General features: G+C 41.2%; 1 protein-coding gene across 2 annotated transcripts in view; it reads left to right on the top strand.

The window, feature by feature from the left end:
* Window positions 1–16,350, top strand: part of grm1a (glutamate receptor, metabotropic 1a) — a 34,782-nt gene that overhangs the window by 350 nt on the left and 18,082 nt on the right. The window contains exons 2-3 of one of the 2 annotated variants that reach the window (XM_085132402.1): window positions 686–1,526; window positions 4,162–4,411. In XM_085132402.1, the coding sequence (XP_084988528.1) occupies window positions 797–1,526; window positions 4,162–4,411 (980 nt within the window). In that variant the 5' untranslated portion in view covers window positions 686–796. Of the gene's footprint in view, window positions 1–682; window positions 1,527–4,161; window positions 4,412–16,350 lie in introns of those variants that run through there. The other variant, XM_085132403.1, reaches the window with a different exon arrangement.

The following is a 16,350-nucleotide window of genomic DNA, read 5'->3' as shown; positions in this document are numbered from 1 at the left end:
ATTATTATTATTAGTATTAGTATTAGTATTATTATTCATTTAAACCTAGAGGTACCTTAGGCTGCACGATAGCATAATAATATGTTTATATGTATATCGTCTATCTTGTAGGCTTCCTCGTATTAAACTCACATAGATGTCGATTCGTATAATAGTTTCTATTGATGAGTCAAATCGTGAAGAATGCGTCTGTGAGGGGATGACGAGTGCAGCCAGTAGTCCCAAAGACGTCCTTGTACCGTGTTTGGAAAGCGCGCTGTCCACGGTCCTGAAATCGGCAGCCTGCCTGATCTTGTGGATGGCTGAGCCAGCATCCGCACAAAATAGCAAGCGATCATTTGCAATGAAAACACCGTATTGTCTGAGAGGTTTTGAAGTAACGGACTGTCTCCGCACGTGTTAAATAGACGTAGAGGCTTGGCAGACCAGACAGTAGTACTGTTGAACCACTGTTGGCCATAGACCAGCTGGGTGTCCGTTTTGAATGCCTTGCTCAATGGCATCTCGCGTCTGGTGGTTGATAATAGCGGGATAAGGAGGGCTGCCAGCTGTAGGAATGTGAAGCAGGGCGTTGATGTAAAGGAGCATGCGTGCTTAGTCAACTCTTTATACATAAACGTTTGGCACATCTGTCCTCGTTTCTCCTAGCTTGCACGTCACAGCAGTTTGTCTTGTTTCTTATCAGGTGTGCGTGGATGCCTCCCAGGTGTCGTGCTCGCAGGTCATGGATGGGATAAGCGTGGAAGTACTGGCAGACAGCAGATGATATGCCTGCACAGTTGGCACGGCTCACGCGATGTGGCGCAACATGGCATGCGTAAAGATGGGTCTCTTAGCTCTCCTGTGTCTCCCCGCGTGTCTCTTTCGGGTTCTCGTGCTCTCCCACAGCAGCAGCATCTATGAGCGGTCGGTGGTCCCACGTGCTGTTTCCCGCTCCGTGGCTCGCATGGACGGAGACGTGATCATCGGCGCGCTCTTCTCCGTCCACCACCAGCCGTCTGCTGAGAAGGTGGCCGAGCGGAAGTGCGGGGACGTGCGCGAGCAGTACGGCATACAGAGGGTCGAGGCCATGTTCCACACTTTGGACCGAATTAACGCCGATCCCAACCTGCTCCCCAACATCAGTCTTGGCTGTGAGATCCGGGACTCCTGCTGGCACTCGTCTGTCGCCCTGGAGCAGAGCATCGAGTTCATCCGGGACTCCCTCATCTCCATCCGGGATGATAAGGACGGGTCCAAATGGTGCATTGACGGTACCCCATCCAACCAGCCACCACCTTCCAAGAAACCTATCGCTGGTGTGATCGGACCTGGATCCAGCTCTGTAGCTATTCAGGTGCAAAACCTGTTGCAGCTTTTCAACATCCCCCAGATTGCCTACTCTGCCACCAGCATCGACCTGAGTGACAAGACTTTGTTCAAGTACTTCCTGAGGGTCGTTCCTTCAGACACCCTTCAGGCTCGGGCCATGCTGGACATTGTCAAGCATTACAACTGGACCTATGTGTCTGCAGTGCACACTGAGGGTGAGAGCCCATTACTGCTCGTCTCTAACACCACCACAACAGTAGAATAATTCACCCATAGTCTTGCAGTCTATTAGTAGACAACATAGTGAAACATCACAGCAATGCTGTAATTGATCACAGAGTTTGGAGCTTGACAGTGACACATGTCCAGCTTTTATATAAGATGTTGTGCCAATCCTGGGTGTTTGATTGTCCAAGTGTGAAGGGCTACTACATATATTTTTATATTTATATATAAAAATAGCTTCACTTTATTATTTTTTTAAATTCAAGGTAGCTGGTCTAAGACATTTGATTACTATTTTACTTCTCTTTGAATATCACATTGCACCTTCCTGTCAGTCTCTAGCTTTTTTGGCAAATGCATCCACATCTCTGTATTAAGTGTAGACCCTCATTAGTTTGGAGGGTTGTATTGGCCTCATGTACAGCAAAACATCTTATATACACTAAAACACAGTTATGGGTGCCTTGCTCGCAAAAAACAAACAAACAAACATGCGCAACTGTGTAAGGTGACTACACATTGGGTCGTCTGATGTTCTTTTTTCTTCATATTGGCATGATGTTACAGTATTGGGATCCAAAGCTGGACTTTCTCATCAGTGTTATTAAAGTCATCATTACAAGTTAGAAATCTAGCAGGCCCTTTATTAACATTAAAAATGTAGGTGTTCTTGTGGAAATTTTTAAACTGTTAAGTGTGAAGGGTGAGACTGGACTGAAAAATGACGTTAGTTCTTAAAATTCCTCTCAGTGCATATAAATTAAGATGAATATCATGTCTCACACAGCGGGGCTCACTTTTGTCTCAAGAAGTCTTGCCAGTGCATTATGGCGGAGACGGGAGGTAAAAAGGAGAGACAGGTTGGGAAGACAAAGTAATTACTGTGACATGAATTATGTCCATGGGTTTTCATTAAAGTCTTGGTGAACACACAGTCATCGACTGTGTGCCCAAATTATGAGTGACAGGCTACATTACCCAGGATCCCCCCCTGAGGAACTGCATACTCATGGGGAGTGTAAAACATCTTTGGAAAGTCCTATTATAGTCAGGTGTTGCAGATGGGCTTTGACACAGGTTGCTATCAGATAGATGAAGATAGGGAGCTAGGGAGGTGTAGTACCTGGAGGTACATCTAGGTGGCGTCAGCTGTCTGACCTTCAATATACCTACAGCAGGATCCTGTGGGACTGAAGTCATAATTTAAGAGTGATGAGAGCACAGTCAGGGGAGGGTGAATTTCATTGCGTACAGTTATTATTACAGTAATATACTTTTGCACAATATAAACTTTTAAGATTTAATTAACTGTAGGCATTCTATTTTTTTAGTCTATTCAGATTTAATATATTTTGCCATATGGCGACCTTACTCGACCTTTGAGAAGTCCAGTGTAAATCCACTAATTTGTTTTGAGCTATCTTTATTTATCTCTGAAACTGTGGTCACGACTGTCTTAAGCCCACGGGTTCCTACTCCCTGCCACCTTATTCAAGTTATAATTGCAGCTTGTTGCCAGTAGCAACAGCTAGGGCTGTGAAATTGCATAAATTACCTGTCCCGATTATCATCCGTCTGGTTGCAATGCTCCGAGTGGGTTTTTGGTGGTCATTGTCAAAAGGCCTGTCAACTAATGCACCACCACCCACCTGTCTCACGGCTGAGATGGAAAGAGTAAAAATAATTGGATATCATTATTTCCATTTACCAGTGGAAGAATGAAACGAGGCAATTGAAAATATCATCAAAGGGCTATCGGAAAACCCACACATGGCCACATTGTGTCAGAATAAATGCTTTAGTGTGATGCCTGTGTCAGCTGCTGTCTTCCTCGCTCTGTAAAGCCATGCCATGCACAGAGAGAATACTTTTTCTCCATCACCCATGTTTGGGAGGGAGGGGGGTGGGGGCAGTGAAGCCAATCACACGGCCCAATGTTTACACATTTTTATTTAAAGGTGCTTTTAATTCCCTTTTGATAACAAGCACAATCAAATGCAAGTTTGTGTTCCTGCATGCACAGCTGATTGACTTGTCTGTAAAATCCAGGTATCTTGCTAAAGATCCGTTGGCTTCATCCGAAATCCAGCTCTTGACACATTAGTCAAGAAAAGTAGTTCACATGAAAATAGAAGATTTAGGCTCAACAGCTTTGCCGGGCTCTTGATTGGGATAGCATGCTGTTAAGCAAGGACAACGATCTTCACCCCTCTTGGCTTTGATTGCAATCACTAGCCGGCCAACTCTCACACTCATTATCAGTGGATCAGAGCTTCAACTCGGTCAGGGCTTGTTACAGTGAACAACTGGTGGGAGGGGTGGGGGGTGGGGTGCTTTAAACACTTGTTGTCCATCAGCACAATAATTAGAGATGTGTGGTTAAAAGCAATTACTCATATTTAATGATGCCAGTGTGTTATTGCATATAAAAAGGCATGTAATGCAAAACACCAAGATGTGGATGGCATCCCAATCACAGATGAAAGCTTCATCTTTTAAGCTCTCAATGACTGAAAATGGACCCATCATTAAGAAATGGGATTACAAGACACTGAAGATACATTTTATGGGACGCCATTTAAAATTTCGCTATTCTCACTGTCTCTTTTGTTGCGTCACCTGCAGGAAACTATGGGGAGAGTGGCATGGAGGCTTTCAAGGAGCTGGCCTCTCAAGAAGGCTTGTGCATTGCTCACTCGGACAAGATCTACAGTAACGCAGGGGAGAAACATTACGACCGCCTTTTGAGGAAATTACGGGAGCGACTACCCAAAGCTCGTGTGGTGGTGTGTTTCTGCGAGGGCATGACTGTCCGAGGTCTGCTGATGGCCATGAGGCGGCTCGGGGTTTATGGAGAGTTCCTCCTTGTTGGCAGGTGTGTGGGTATTTTAAATTTCTTTTACCTTTTATTGAACAATTTAGAGCCTGCCTTTGGAAGGCTGCGAGATGCTGCCTTGTTCTCCTGATGTGCATGTCGCCAAGGCAACTGAGAAGAATTAGACCACATACCAATAGCACTGAATAGAAATGTTCTCCAACAATGAATAATTGGCATTTCTGTTGCCAAAAAAGCTGCAAACAATGCCTCAAGTCCATACCCTCCGTGTCCATGCTTTGTCATATTTGTCTTTATTTTAAGGCAGTAGCAGTCATTTCTTATATTCAAATGTGATTATACATGAAGATCATACTGAATCCACCTTCTTTATAACAATCAATCCCTTTTATTATTACACATCCTCCTCGGATATTCACCCAGTCCTTTCTTTTCCATATTTCTTCTCTTCCTTACTGTCCCTGTCATTTCTGGTGGTGGCTTAGTCACTGGAAAAGGGCAAGTAGAGTTGTCTCACACACTTATAGTGTCACATTACACCATGAAATCATCCTCAAGGAACATTCACAGTTGTCAATAAAAGTCACAGCGTATTTAATGCTAATTTTCAGTTTATTCCTGCAGCATCTTTCACTCTTCATTTCAGAGAAGGAAGAGGTTTTTGGCACTTCTCTATTGTAGACTATATCAGCCATATGCACAGTACTGTTAATATGTATTTTGATACATATGGAAAAACATATCCACATTAAATTTAATATTTTACATGTACTGTTAAGTTACTTAAATGGCTAAATGGCTGGCTAAGGAAGCCTGCAGAGTCCTTACTGATGATGATGATGATTAGACTGCTGAGGATGACTTTGTAGCTGAATCCTGAATGAATGCAAATCAAACTCATAAGCCTAGAAAAAACAATACAGTACAGTGACTTCCTTCATTTTTGTATGTTCACTCATATCAAAAGGTAGTTCTCACAGAATAAAACCGTCATTGTTCCACACTTACAAAAATGTACGAACCAATTCAACACTGGATGTTAAATGGGTTAATTGCACGTGAAAATCCTTTTGCAGTTAACAGCCATTGGCTCTTTGTGTGTTGCACGCTCTTGTCACAAACTCTGCAACGCACATTTTATCTGGAATCAAAGCTCTGTGCATGAAACATGTTTTAAAGGAGGACTGAAGGTGCATTTCAGTGCTTACCTCACACGTGTCATGTCAGCAGCTGAAGTTTAAAAATGGTCTTGTGTGTTCCGTTATATTTGCTGACATCAGTAAACTGTTCCTCTTAACTAGATTGTGGTTTTCATTACAGAGTAGTGTGTTTAGACAGAATCACTTCCTCTTTATTACCATTGATGTTCAAGTGTTGCATCAGTCTCAACTGAAGCCGATAAGGTGCAATAGCATACTTTTTTTTCTGTCGGGCAAATATAATTATAATAATGCTGTTTATCGTACACATATCAATCTAATATAACTTTTATTTGTGTAGCCAAAGCCTCACCTATCATTGCTTTAGACCCCAGCTGCTTCAACATGGTGAATTGAAACACTGTGTTAGTGGATTTCCATAGACACTGTTTGTTCTGGTGCTGAGAACCACTTTACAAGGGAGGGAAGTTAAAAATATTTAAGACACATTCTATACTTCTGTTGGTCTTGTCATGAGATTTGGACATTTTCCCTTCATAACTTAGCAGTATGTAGAAACCTAAAGAAAAAGGGGACAAGTAGCAGGAGAATGATATGAAGTAAAGCTCTGATTGACTTGCAAATGAATTTGGGACAAACTGTTGATGGCATTTGAACTCATGTGGTATGATCACTAACCATCAGGTGCCCTCTATTACAAGTTGTCACCAAGAAAAATGCTTAAACTTTAAACTTTAAGTTGTCTTTAAGTTGTGAATAAAACACTGCTGTTGCATTAGATAAAATCTGTCAGTGACTGTTTGCCGAATCCAATTCTCTTGCACACACTTTAAGATTTGCTGGTGTGATTAGAGCAATTGTTTCCTGTCATTGCCCTTAGACGCCTTTCTGACTTCCTGTTCCATGTTTTGCGTCGGTATATGAAGAGAAGACAAGTGGTGCTCTCATCACGAGCATCTCTTTTGATTGAATATGCCATGTTCAATGCACACATGCATATTTAGGTTCATAGCAGAGGAAGGCACTCTTTCTTTTTTCACAAGGCTTTTAAATTATCTATTATAATGACACTCTGGGCCGGCTGCATTGCTTCCCATATCTTTACTTTTCTCTTTCCTCCATAGGAGATGGGAAAAGTGTGTCTTTTTTTAGCTTCTGTGAAAGTCTCGATGGGCAGAAGAAATGCTTCTGGGTCAAAGAGAGACAGAGAGAGATGGAGAGAGTGAGGGCCAACACATGCAAAGCCATGTGTGTGAATGAATGAAGCTGGCACACAGGTATTAGCTTATCAAAGAGAAGCTTGTTTTCGTAGTTTATGATTTCACCTCCGAGGAAGCTTTTACAATTTGCGTGTGCGTCTGTTTATGTTCGTGCTTTATTTGTGTGTGCATGTGTGCGAGTTCTAATAAAAGTGGTAATCTACCACAGAAAGCAAAAAAAGGGCCAGTAAAAAGAAAAGAAATAAAGAAGTCCTCTGCACATTTTTAGATGACTTTGCATGCCATGATCAATTTTTTTGGCACTATGCAATATTTGGGAAAGTAGGTCACTTGTAATGAAGAGCTGACAATAACTCAGCGCACTGTTTTAGTCTTACAGCCCAGCATTGTTTGTAGTGGCAGCAGGTAGCTGATTTCAGTGGAAAGGGCCACAAAAAAACCCAGTACCAGCACCAAATGGTAGGCAGACAAAGTTAACAAGTGGATTTTGAACATAACTGAGCACAAAAACATGACAAATGTTGCTCCATGCCTGCTGGGTGTGTAAATAAACATTTCATAATATCAAGTTAAACCTGGTAATATGGTAATAATCTTCTTTCTGCCTTATATACTGAGACACCAGTTCAAGAAGAACCGAACACGATTATTGAGATACAGAATTCAATTAATCTATTTGGCGATTACACACTTTACATCCACTCCACACAGCAGAACATAATCCTGGTGATAGAAATTAGGACAGATCTGAGTGACCACGGTGGGAGGAAGTGGGCTGAGCGGACGAGAGCGTGAAAACTGTTGAGCTGTGAGATTTAAAGCACGTGGAGTGGTGGCTGATTGGTTCGAAGAAGGTGGATAAAAAGATGATTCGACTAGTGTCAGCATTGGTGTCAACACTGAGTTTGACAGCATGGGAAAGTGGAAGTGGTGTAAATAATAGACCAACGACCGAACACCCAGGAAAGCAGGCTGATTGTAATCCTTCCTTATTGAACTTTCTCATTAACTTCAGTAACCAGTCAAAAAAGCTTCTCTGTATTACCGCAAAAATGTCCGTCCAATGGTCTACACCAGGGAAGTTCATTCAAGGTCTCAAGTTCAACTATATAGATGGTAAATGGCCTGTATTTGTATAGCGCTTTTACTAGTCCCCCAAAGCGCTTTACACACCCAGTCATCCACCTATTCACACACTGGGGCAGACTGACAGAAGCGAGGCTGCCATATCGCGCCATCGGCCCTTCTGGCCAACACCAGTAGGCGGTAGGTGAAATGTCTTGCCCAAGGACACAACGACCGAGACTGTCTGAGCCGGGGCTTGAACCAGCAACCTTCCGATTACAAGGCGAACTCCCAACTCCTGAGCCATGATTGCCCCAAAAATCACCACAAAATGCTTAATATCATAAAAGTTAACACAGGCCATAGCCAGGAATAATATCAGCAACAGTCAGGATGGAATAGGAGCATAATGATCTTTAAAAATCATACAGGCACGCTTTCACTGCTTTTTTTCACCAAAATAATAAAACTTCCAAATACTGTCCTCATCAGGCCAATCAGTATACTAATTAAAATGTAAGTGCGAGTAAAAAGCATTGCACTTCATCACAATTATCCCATTGTTTTTGTGGTAAGGGTACAACTGAGAATATTTGAGTTTAAAATATGACACCAATTTAACATAGTTGGTGTATTTTTTTTAAGGATAATGAAGCAAAACCAGTGAGGCAGATACTGCGGCCAATTTCTTTTGAAGCTTTATGCACGTCCTCATTTCATTTCATGCGTACCCAGTCCAATTTTACTTTTTAAGTGTGTGCGTGTGTGTGTGTGTGTGTGTGTGTGGAGGGGAGGGGGGGCTGCTTTTAACCATGTAAAGCACTTTGTGCTACATTTTCTTTTTGTATGAAAAGTGCTTTATAAATAAAGATTGATTGATTGATTGATTGATTGATTGATTTTACTTGGCATTAAAAACAATAAAGGAGCGTAAGTGCTGCACCAGACCTAAATGTTTGCGGTGTTCAAAAGCAGGGAACGCTACGGTTTTCTTTTCCTTGTCTCGTATTTTACAGTGATCACAGAGCACCACAGAAGCAGACACAAACACAATACCGCAGTGGCTGCATAAACTACAAGTGGGCATTCGGGGATGTTTGAATCTGAGAGCCTTTGTTGTTCTGTGCAGCTAACCTGCTCTTCAGACGAGGGCCAGGTGTGGCGACGTGCTCGACCCACTTCATCCCTTATCTGCGGTCGCTGCTCTGCATTACTTCCACACTTTACATCCACTCCACTCTCGTATTGTCAGTCAGAGGGCCTCTTGTTTTTCTCTCTCTGTTGTCAATCATGATTTTGCCAATCATTTGCTTCCATTACTTTGTTGCTGTAGGCATATGGTACACACACACATTGCATAAAGAGACAATATTTATTCCATCCATATATTCTGTCAGGGAGCTGCCGAGGCACAGTGGCAACATAGATTATCTACTTCATTCCAATCAAGAAAACACCGATGTCCATCTTCTTGTTGTGTTTCAAGTACATTTCAAATTTCTTCTGTTCTATTAGGTAATAATATGTTCCGCAGAAGAAGAGACAGAGTGAAACGTAAAAGCATAAGAGTAAGTGCAGCTTAGTCAGACGTTTATGGAGACACATAGGGAGGAGAAGAAGAAGAGGTAACAAACTTAAATGTAAGAGGGAACAGGCTTCGTTAGTTTATTATCATAATACTGCAACTGGTCCAGTTTTTGTTGCTTCTCAATAGTTTGAGTAATTCCTCTCATTTTTGATCTCACAGGGCAGCATCATTTACTCAAATCTATGTTAAACAAAGGACTCCTTGAAGGATGGCAAGTAAATTAACAAAAATGACAAATGAATTAATCTAATTTGGACGTATCATTGTACACTGAACCTTTCTATCCAGTCCCATATATTTAAAAGCTCCGGGAAATTCTGATGGAACTGCAAGTCTGCAGCTGAGTCGCTTACGCCTCTTGTCTTACTCGAGAACAGGCTCTCTTAACTGTTAATGTGCACAGTGCCCGCTTTCAAAAACACGGAAAACGTGAAGCATCATGTAATGGAAACTCTCATCAGTACATCTGAAAATGTAGACTTTTATGTAAGCTGTAGTGGTAACTTCCACAATCAAAAACATGATTCTGCACCCTCAATAAACACGAAGTCATAACTTTTATTAAACGCGCCTGAAAAACATCAAAGTTTAATTTATTTAAAAACTCATTAAGGAAAATGTGCTTGGTATAGTTGGATTGGATATCAAAGCAAGTAAATTTGATTTGACCAGGTTGTATTATGTAACGTTTTACATTGTCCATACATAACAAAATTACATGGAAAATATACATTTAATTAAATTAGTTAGTCAGGAATTTGCTGTAAAAATACTAGAAATTGCTTTTTGACAATAGAGCTGAATTAAGTAGGATTACAAAGGTATAATAGGGGAAAACGTGGGAAATATTAGAAGTAAAATAATTGAGTAAGGGATTAAAGTTAATATATTCAAAATAAAGTTGAAGTACCAATTTCAGAGTAATATCTAATTACGGAATAAAGATGACATTCCTTTATAAAAAGCCTTGTGCTGGTGGGTTCATCATATTTTATACTTTAAAACTGCTTTTATTAACAAGCAAACTGCTCCTTTTCCAGGACATTAGTGGCCTGAGTGGCCTCATCGATGTTTAAATCTTTGTGTAGTACAGGGAGGCTAGGTTGCATCATAATGCACAATAGGACACTTGTTCAAGTTGTTTAGCCGTGAAGGTGTAGAGTTTAGGTAGGTGAGGCATCTGGGATGAAGGCGTTGCCACAACACATAGATTAGTCCAATAAACCGCAGCCACGTAACACTGACTTCACTGGTTTTAGCGTCTGCATTTTGCAAACTGAAGCTGACTTCACTTTATTCTTTAGAAAGCATAAAGGTGGATTTTACTCTCACAAGTACAACGTTTTTCCTCAAATTTCAACTTTATTCTCAAAATGTGACAAGTTGAAAAAGACATCCTCGTCTTTTTCAGATACTGCTACAGTTTACACAGAGCCATATATAATATATTGAGTTATATTTTACAGTCAGATCAGCATAATGGCAGCCAAACAGCTGACAGTATTCTACTGTAAAGCTTGTATTCCGTATAACACAGCAGAATGTTTCGCAGTATTTGTTCCAGATTGCAGATGTGACAGAAATGCATCATTAACGAATCTGAAAGTGTAGTGAGCGTGTGTGTGTTTGTGTGCCGTGTGTGTTTAACTGAGGGCTCCTCGGGGCCAACACCATTAGACTCTCTCTCAGTCTCAGGAAACCTCTGAATCTGGAATGTTAATTTCAGTTCAGCTCTGTCTGCTGAGCTGTAGTTCCTGAAACGTTCGAAAGCTGGATGCACATTTACTGTACGTGTCATTATCATTGCCTCTAAAGTCTCTTCCCCAGTAGGCCTACCGTGCTTGGTTTCTGAATGGCAGCATGCAGCGCATCCACCTACTCATTTGCCTGCCTGCATGCTCTCTTGCAATTAGCATCATTCGTTTTCTTTCTCCCACTAATGCTGCTTGAATGCTGTTATTACTAAACATCATTTGCATAAGCTGCTTTTCCACATGTAACGCTCATTTCTGTCCCTGTCTTACAAACACAGTTTCGGTCCGGGTCCCATTTTGACTGCTCAGTTCTTGTTTGTGTTTTATTCTTGACAAAATGGACACTGACACAGGAATGCGGATGTTCTGCCTCTGTAATAGCTCGGCACCGGTCATTAACGCAGTATGACTGCTTCTTTTGAGACGGCACTGAGGTGGCGAAGAAAGCTGCAAGCCCGTATTGTGTGTGTCACATGCATTTCTGCCTGTCCTGTTCTGTTTTAAGGGGACGCTGAGCTGGAATAAATGAAATGTTTAAGACAGGAATGAGAGACAGAGAGACTGAGAGAGAGGGGTTGTGGTGGGACACGTTTAAAGTTTTTTTCCCATCATCTCTAAGGCTCTCATCTCCTCCACATCTCAGGAAGGAAAGCGTGGAGGATGTGGAATTTTGCCTATTGACTTCTTCTTGCGAGTAATTTGGCAAATTGCAGGGTTTCAGCGAAGAGCGATGTTATCTCTGGCAATATAGCACTGAAAACACCGCCAAAATAAACGGGTATATTTGCCATCCAGAACTGTAGATCCAGAAAGGGTTAGGGCTAAATTTCTGATTTATTCTGCTTGGGTGTAACCCATAGTAGCTCTCACTGAGTCAAATCTTTAAAAAAATATATATGTTTAAGGTAAAGGAAACTCTTTGGATATCAAGTTTAAGGAGTTAAAATCTTTTTTTCCAATTTGGTGATGGTTTCAAACTGAAATCCAACACTTCAGAAGAGTGCTTTTCATGCGCTGCATTCGTGTTTTCACCATCTTAGATTCTCCTCTTTATTGGTGATGTGCTTCGTGTTTGCTTTCAAGCAACAGCTTCTTTTTGTTAGACTTCCAGTTTCCAGCAAAGTTGTGACTGATGAATCAGTTCTGAATGCAATTCAATTCAATTCAATTTTATTTATATAGCGCCAAATCACAACAAAAGTCACCTCAAGGCGCTTCATAGATACAGAGAAAAACCCAACAATCATATGACCCCCTATGAGCAAGCACTTTGGCGACAGTGGGAAGGAAAAACTCCCTTTTAACAGGAAGAAACCTCCGGCAGAACCAGGCTCAGGGAGGGGCGGCCATCTGCTGCGACCGGTTGGGGTGAGAGAAGGAAGACAGGATAAAAGACATGCTGTGGAAGAGAGACAGAGGTTAATAACAGATATGATTCAATACAGAGAGGTCTGTGCAAAGATTCGAGATAGAGAGAGAAGGTGTGGAAGGCAACACTAGGCCTGGGAGAGAAACCTCCTTCTCACATTATCCTCAGTCTGTGACGTGACCCTCTATTTTCTGACCCCCCTGCTCCAAGGAAAGTTTAGAGTTTCATGAATTAAGGGCAGTATGTTTGTTTGTTAGGAGAACGGGGCTTACAGTACCGCTGGAACAAAAGGCTCGTGTGCTGCTTGTGCTGCAGTCACCATGGAGATTTTGTTTGGCCTCGAGATGGAGTTGGTATGATCGTCTCGCTGCAGATCTGTCACTCAGTCTGTCAGCGGGGGCTCCACAGAATACAGCACAATAGTCCCTTCTCAGAAAATATGGCTGACATCTGAAAAATTCCTCCCAGCAACAACAGTAACAAAGATGGTAATTATAAGATAAGAAAACATTGGCGATGATCATTCAGTAATGGAGCCTGGCTCGCGAACACTTGTGGCTCCAAAAGTATATTCAAGTTGAGTCAGAATTCACGATTACATCTGTTTGTGTTCCACTGTGCAAGGGAGCACAATGAGCTCCATTTGAATATTTATAACACGCCTCTGATGTTAATTGAAAGCAGACACACTTTGTCAAGGACATCTCCCTCTCTGCAATTGAAGCCCGGTGCTCCCAAAGTGCACAGCGACGGGTGAATGACATTGGAGCGATCAAAAATAGCACTCGGGCTTTGCATCTGGACACAGTTGTCAGATCCAGATTAGTGGAAGCTGAGAAGCTTTCTGCCGCAGACAGCTAACAGTGGACCAACAGAGGAGCGAAAGATGCCACAGAAAATCTGAACCTCCACTCAAAACATCACAGAAAAAAGAAAAGCAATCAATAGCAATGTTTTTTACAACTGTTTGCAATTTAAATAGCAAACATTGTTTTTCCAGCCTTTTAGAATTGCTGCCAGTTGGACTGTCTCAAGTGTTGAACGGTTTGTCAGATGAAATAAGCAGCTGGAATTCATCATCCCGGGCTCTGAGTTATTCTCACGTAACGCCAGATAGTGCTCGCTGGGTAAAGCAGCGGGCTGAGTAAAAGGAGAGGCAATCAGCAGTGAATTGAAAAAAGAGATGAAGAAAAAAAAGTCAATGATGTAATGTTTTACCTAAAAGGCCTTCGTGAAGCAAATGGATCCAGACCTACCTCGCTGGCTTAGTTTCCCATAACTTATAAATATTTATTACTTTTACAGTATTTCTTTTCTCATGGGCAGTTAATATGGTGCAAAACCATCCCCATAAAATAGTGTATTATGTAAATAAATATTATGTAAGGCTACAGTTTGTCTTCAGGAGAGAATGAGTTTTTTTGCCCTTTCTGTTAACATTTAAAGCAAAAATATTGCATTATTAGGTTTTTGGGGTACATGTGACATCATGATAGTCATGATAGTTTTCTAACATGTTACTTGTACAGTTGTACAAGAAAAATATCAAACTTACACCATCCATCCATCCAGTCGCTTCCGCGTATCCTTTTCAGGGTCGCTGGAGCCTATCCCAGCTGTCATAAGGCGAGAGGCGGGGTACACCCTGGACAGGTCGCCAGTCTGTCGCAGGGCCAACACACAGGGACAAACAACCATTTGCGCTCACATTCACTCCCACATTCACACCTATGGGCAATTTGGATTAATCAATTAACCTATCCCCACAAACTGCATGTCTTTGGACGGTGGGAGGAAGCCCAAGTAAGTCAAACATACACCTTAATCAAAACGATACTGGTTAATAAGTCCTATAGTTATATAGTAATAATGTAACAAAATATGCTGAGAATGGAAAGAAAAACATCTAAAAGAGCATTCTCCTCGCACTTTAATAGAAATTCTGCATTAACTTTATCAAGTATTCATAAAATATCATTGAGATTTTTGTGATGAGATTTTTTATTGAACTGACATCTCTTGGCAGTAAAAAGCAATCGCTATTTTTTCCCAGCAGTGTTTCCTGTCATTGTGGAGGACAGTGATCTCCCAACTCAAACTGGAGCATGATGAATAAATAAAAGCAGCCTGGATAGGCTTTAAAGGCTTCCCAGCAAACCCAGGGCCTCTGCATCTCACTGTTATACCGCCAAGTAGCTAACAAGCCACCACTTCTGTTTTAACTCAGAAGAACGCAGATTGAGAGAAATAAGAGAAAAGGAGGAGAATGGAAGAGCGGGGAGACAGAATTTGGTAGACAGAGGATTAGTGCTTAGCTGAGAAGACCAGCGTTGGTGTGACGAAATCTTCTAATTAAGAGTGTTGTGGGATCGGGATGAAGATGGAGAGCTGAGACCTGGGAAAAAAAGCAAAGATTTGTTTGTTTTGACTCAGTGTGTTCACTACTTTCCAACAAGTCATATGTTCACCTTATAACGTGATGCTTGTGTTTTTATTCAGGTGAGGTTTGTAATAGAAATGCTGCATTATGCTATCAGTCACCATAACAAAAGTGGTCCTTGTAAGGATAATAAGCTGCTGGGTTATTTGTAACGTCTCTGCATGCGTTTTTATGGTATGGTGCGGTGGTATGTTACTAGCCTGTATGTCCATCGGCTTGGTTGTCCTTGAGTCTAGAAATTGTAAAGAGTTATTTACAGGCTGAGACGCTTGGGTGCAGTTCATTTCATCAGTTTTCATTTCATTTAGTGGTCTTGAGGTTTTTGGTTGCAGTAGTAGTATACTACAGTATATACTAGTTCTCCAGTTAGTTCTCCAGCACTCCTGAAGGGCTTTTAAAGTTCATCTAAAGACTTCTTTATGACTTCAAAAGGACTTTGAATGTCCTTCAAGAAGCCTGAAGTACAAATCCTGAAAACTATTCAAAGAAATGACAAGAACGTTTGCCTAGGAGAGTTCAGGCTGTGCTGAAGAACAAAGGTGGTCATACCAACTACTTACTCACAAGCTCGTTAAAATTAGACAAACATGAAAAAGTATATTTTTGCCTTTCCGTGTTTGTCTGATTCAATACACCTTTGTACCCATTTCCCATTTTCAAACCAAAAGAAGCGAGGCGTCGTAAATAATTACACTATTTCCAATGCTAAGCACAAAAATTGCATTCACTTGCATGTAGATCACTAAATTTAACTGGAGAATGTGCAAAAAGATAAATGACACCAAAATAAGATATAAAAGAGAAACAGTACGAGGTTTAAGCCTTGAAAGTGAAAACTTTTGTCCATCATCCTCCGCTACACCTTAAAGTGGCTATTAGGGTGGAGAAATTAGGGTTAGTGTAAGGCAAGCATTTAGATTAGCTTGGAAATGCAATATGCCCATAAACACAAATGTTCAAACATGTGGGTTTAACATGATGATGAAACATTAAAAAGACAATTTTATTTACTTTTATTACTTTTAGAACAAATAAACGTTGGCATTTTAAATTTCTGTGAATGACAAGAAGACAGATTAAAAGTTTTTTTTTCTATTAACTAACTGAACTTTTTGTACAGAGCAATTAGGAAACTCTTGACTCCCCTATCCCCCCTTCTTCTTTTTAAAGTAACTCTTCTCATTCATCCTCCAGGGGAAACAGCGCATGTGATTAAATCTCTGCCCTGCCAATTAATTCATGGCTTCATAAATATACAAATGTGCTATCAAACTGGAACTAGATCATCCGGCAGAGCGAACGGAGCTCTCGGTCTGCTCTCTGTTGTGTACACTTCTATTAATTATACAGCTGTCGACACACTGTGCTCCTCTAAACAATGC

The sequence above is a fragment of the Neolamprologus multifasciatus genome, chromosome 15, assembly GCF_963576455.1.
Source record: "Neolamprologus multifasciatus chromosome 15, fNeoMul1.2, whole genome shotgun sequence".
NCBI classification, from domain to species: Eukaryota; Metazoa; Chordata; class Actinopteri; order Cichliformes; family Cichlidae; genus Neolamprologus; species Neolamprologus multifasciatus.
The sequence above is the reverse complement of the archived record's forward strand: the minus strand, read 5'-3'. Positions and strand labels throughout refer to the sequence as shown.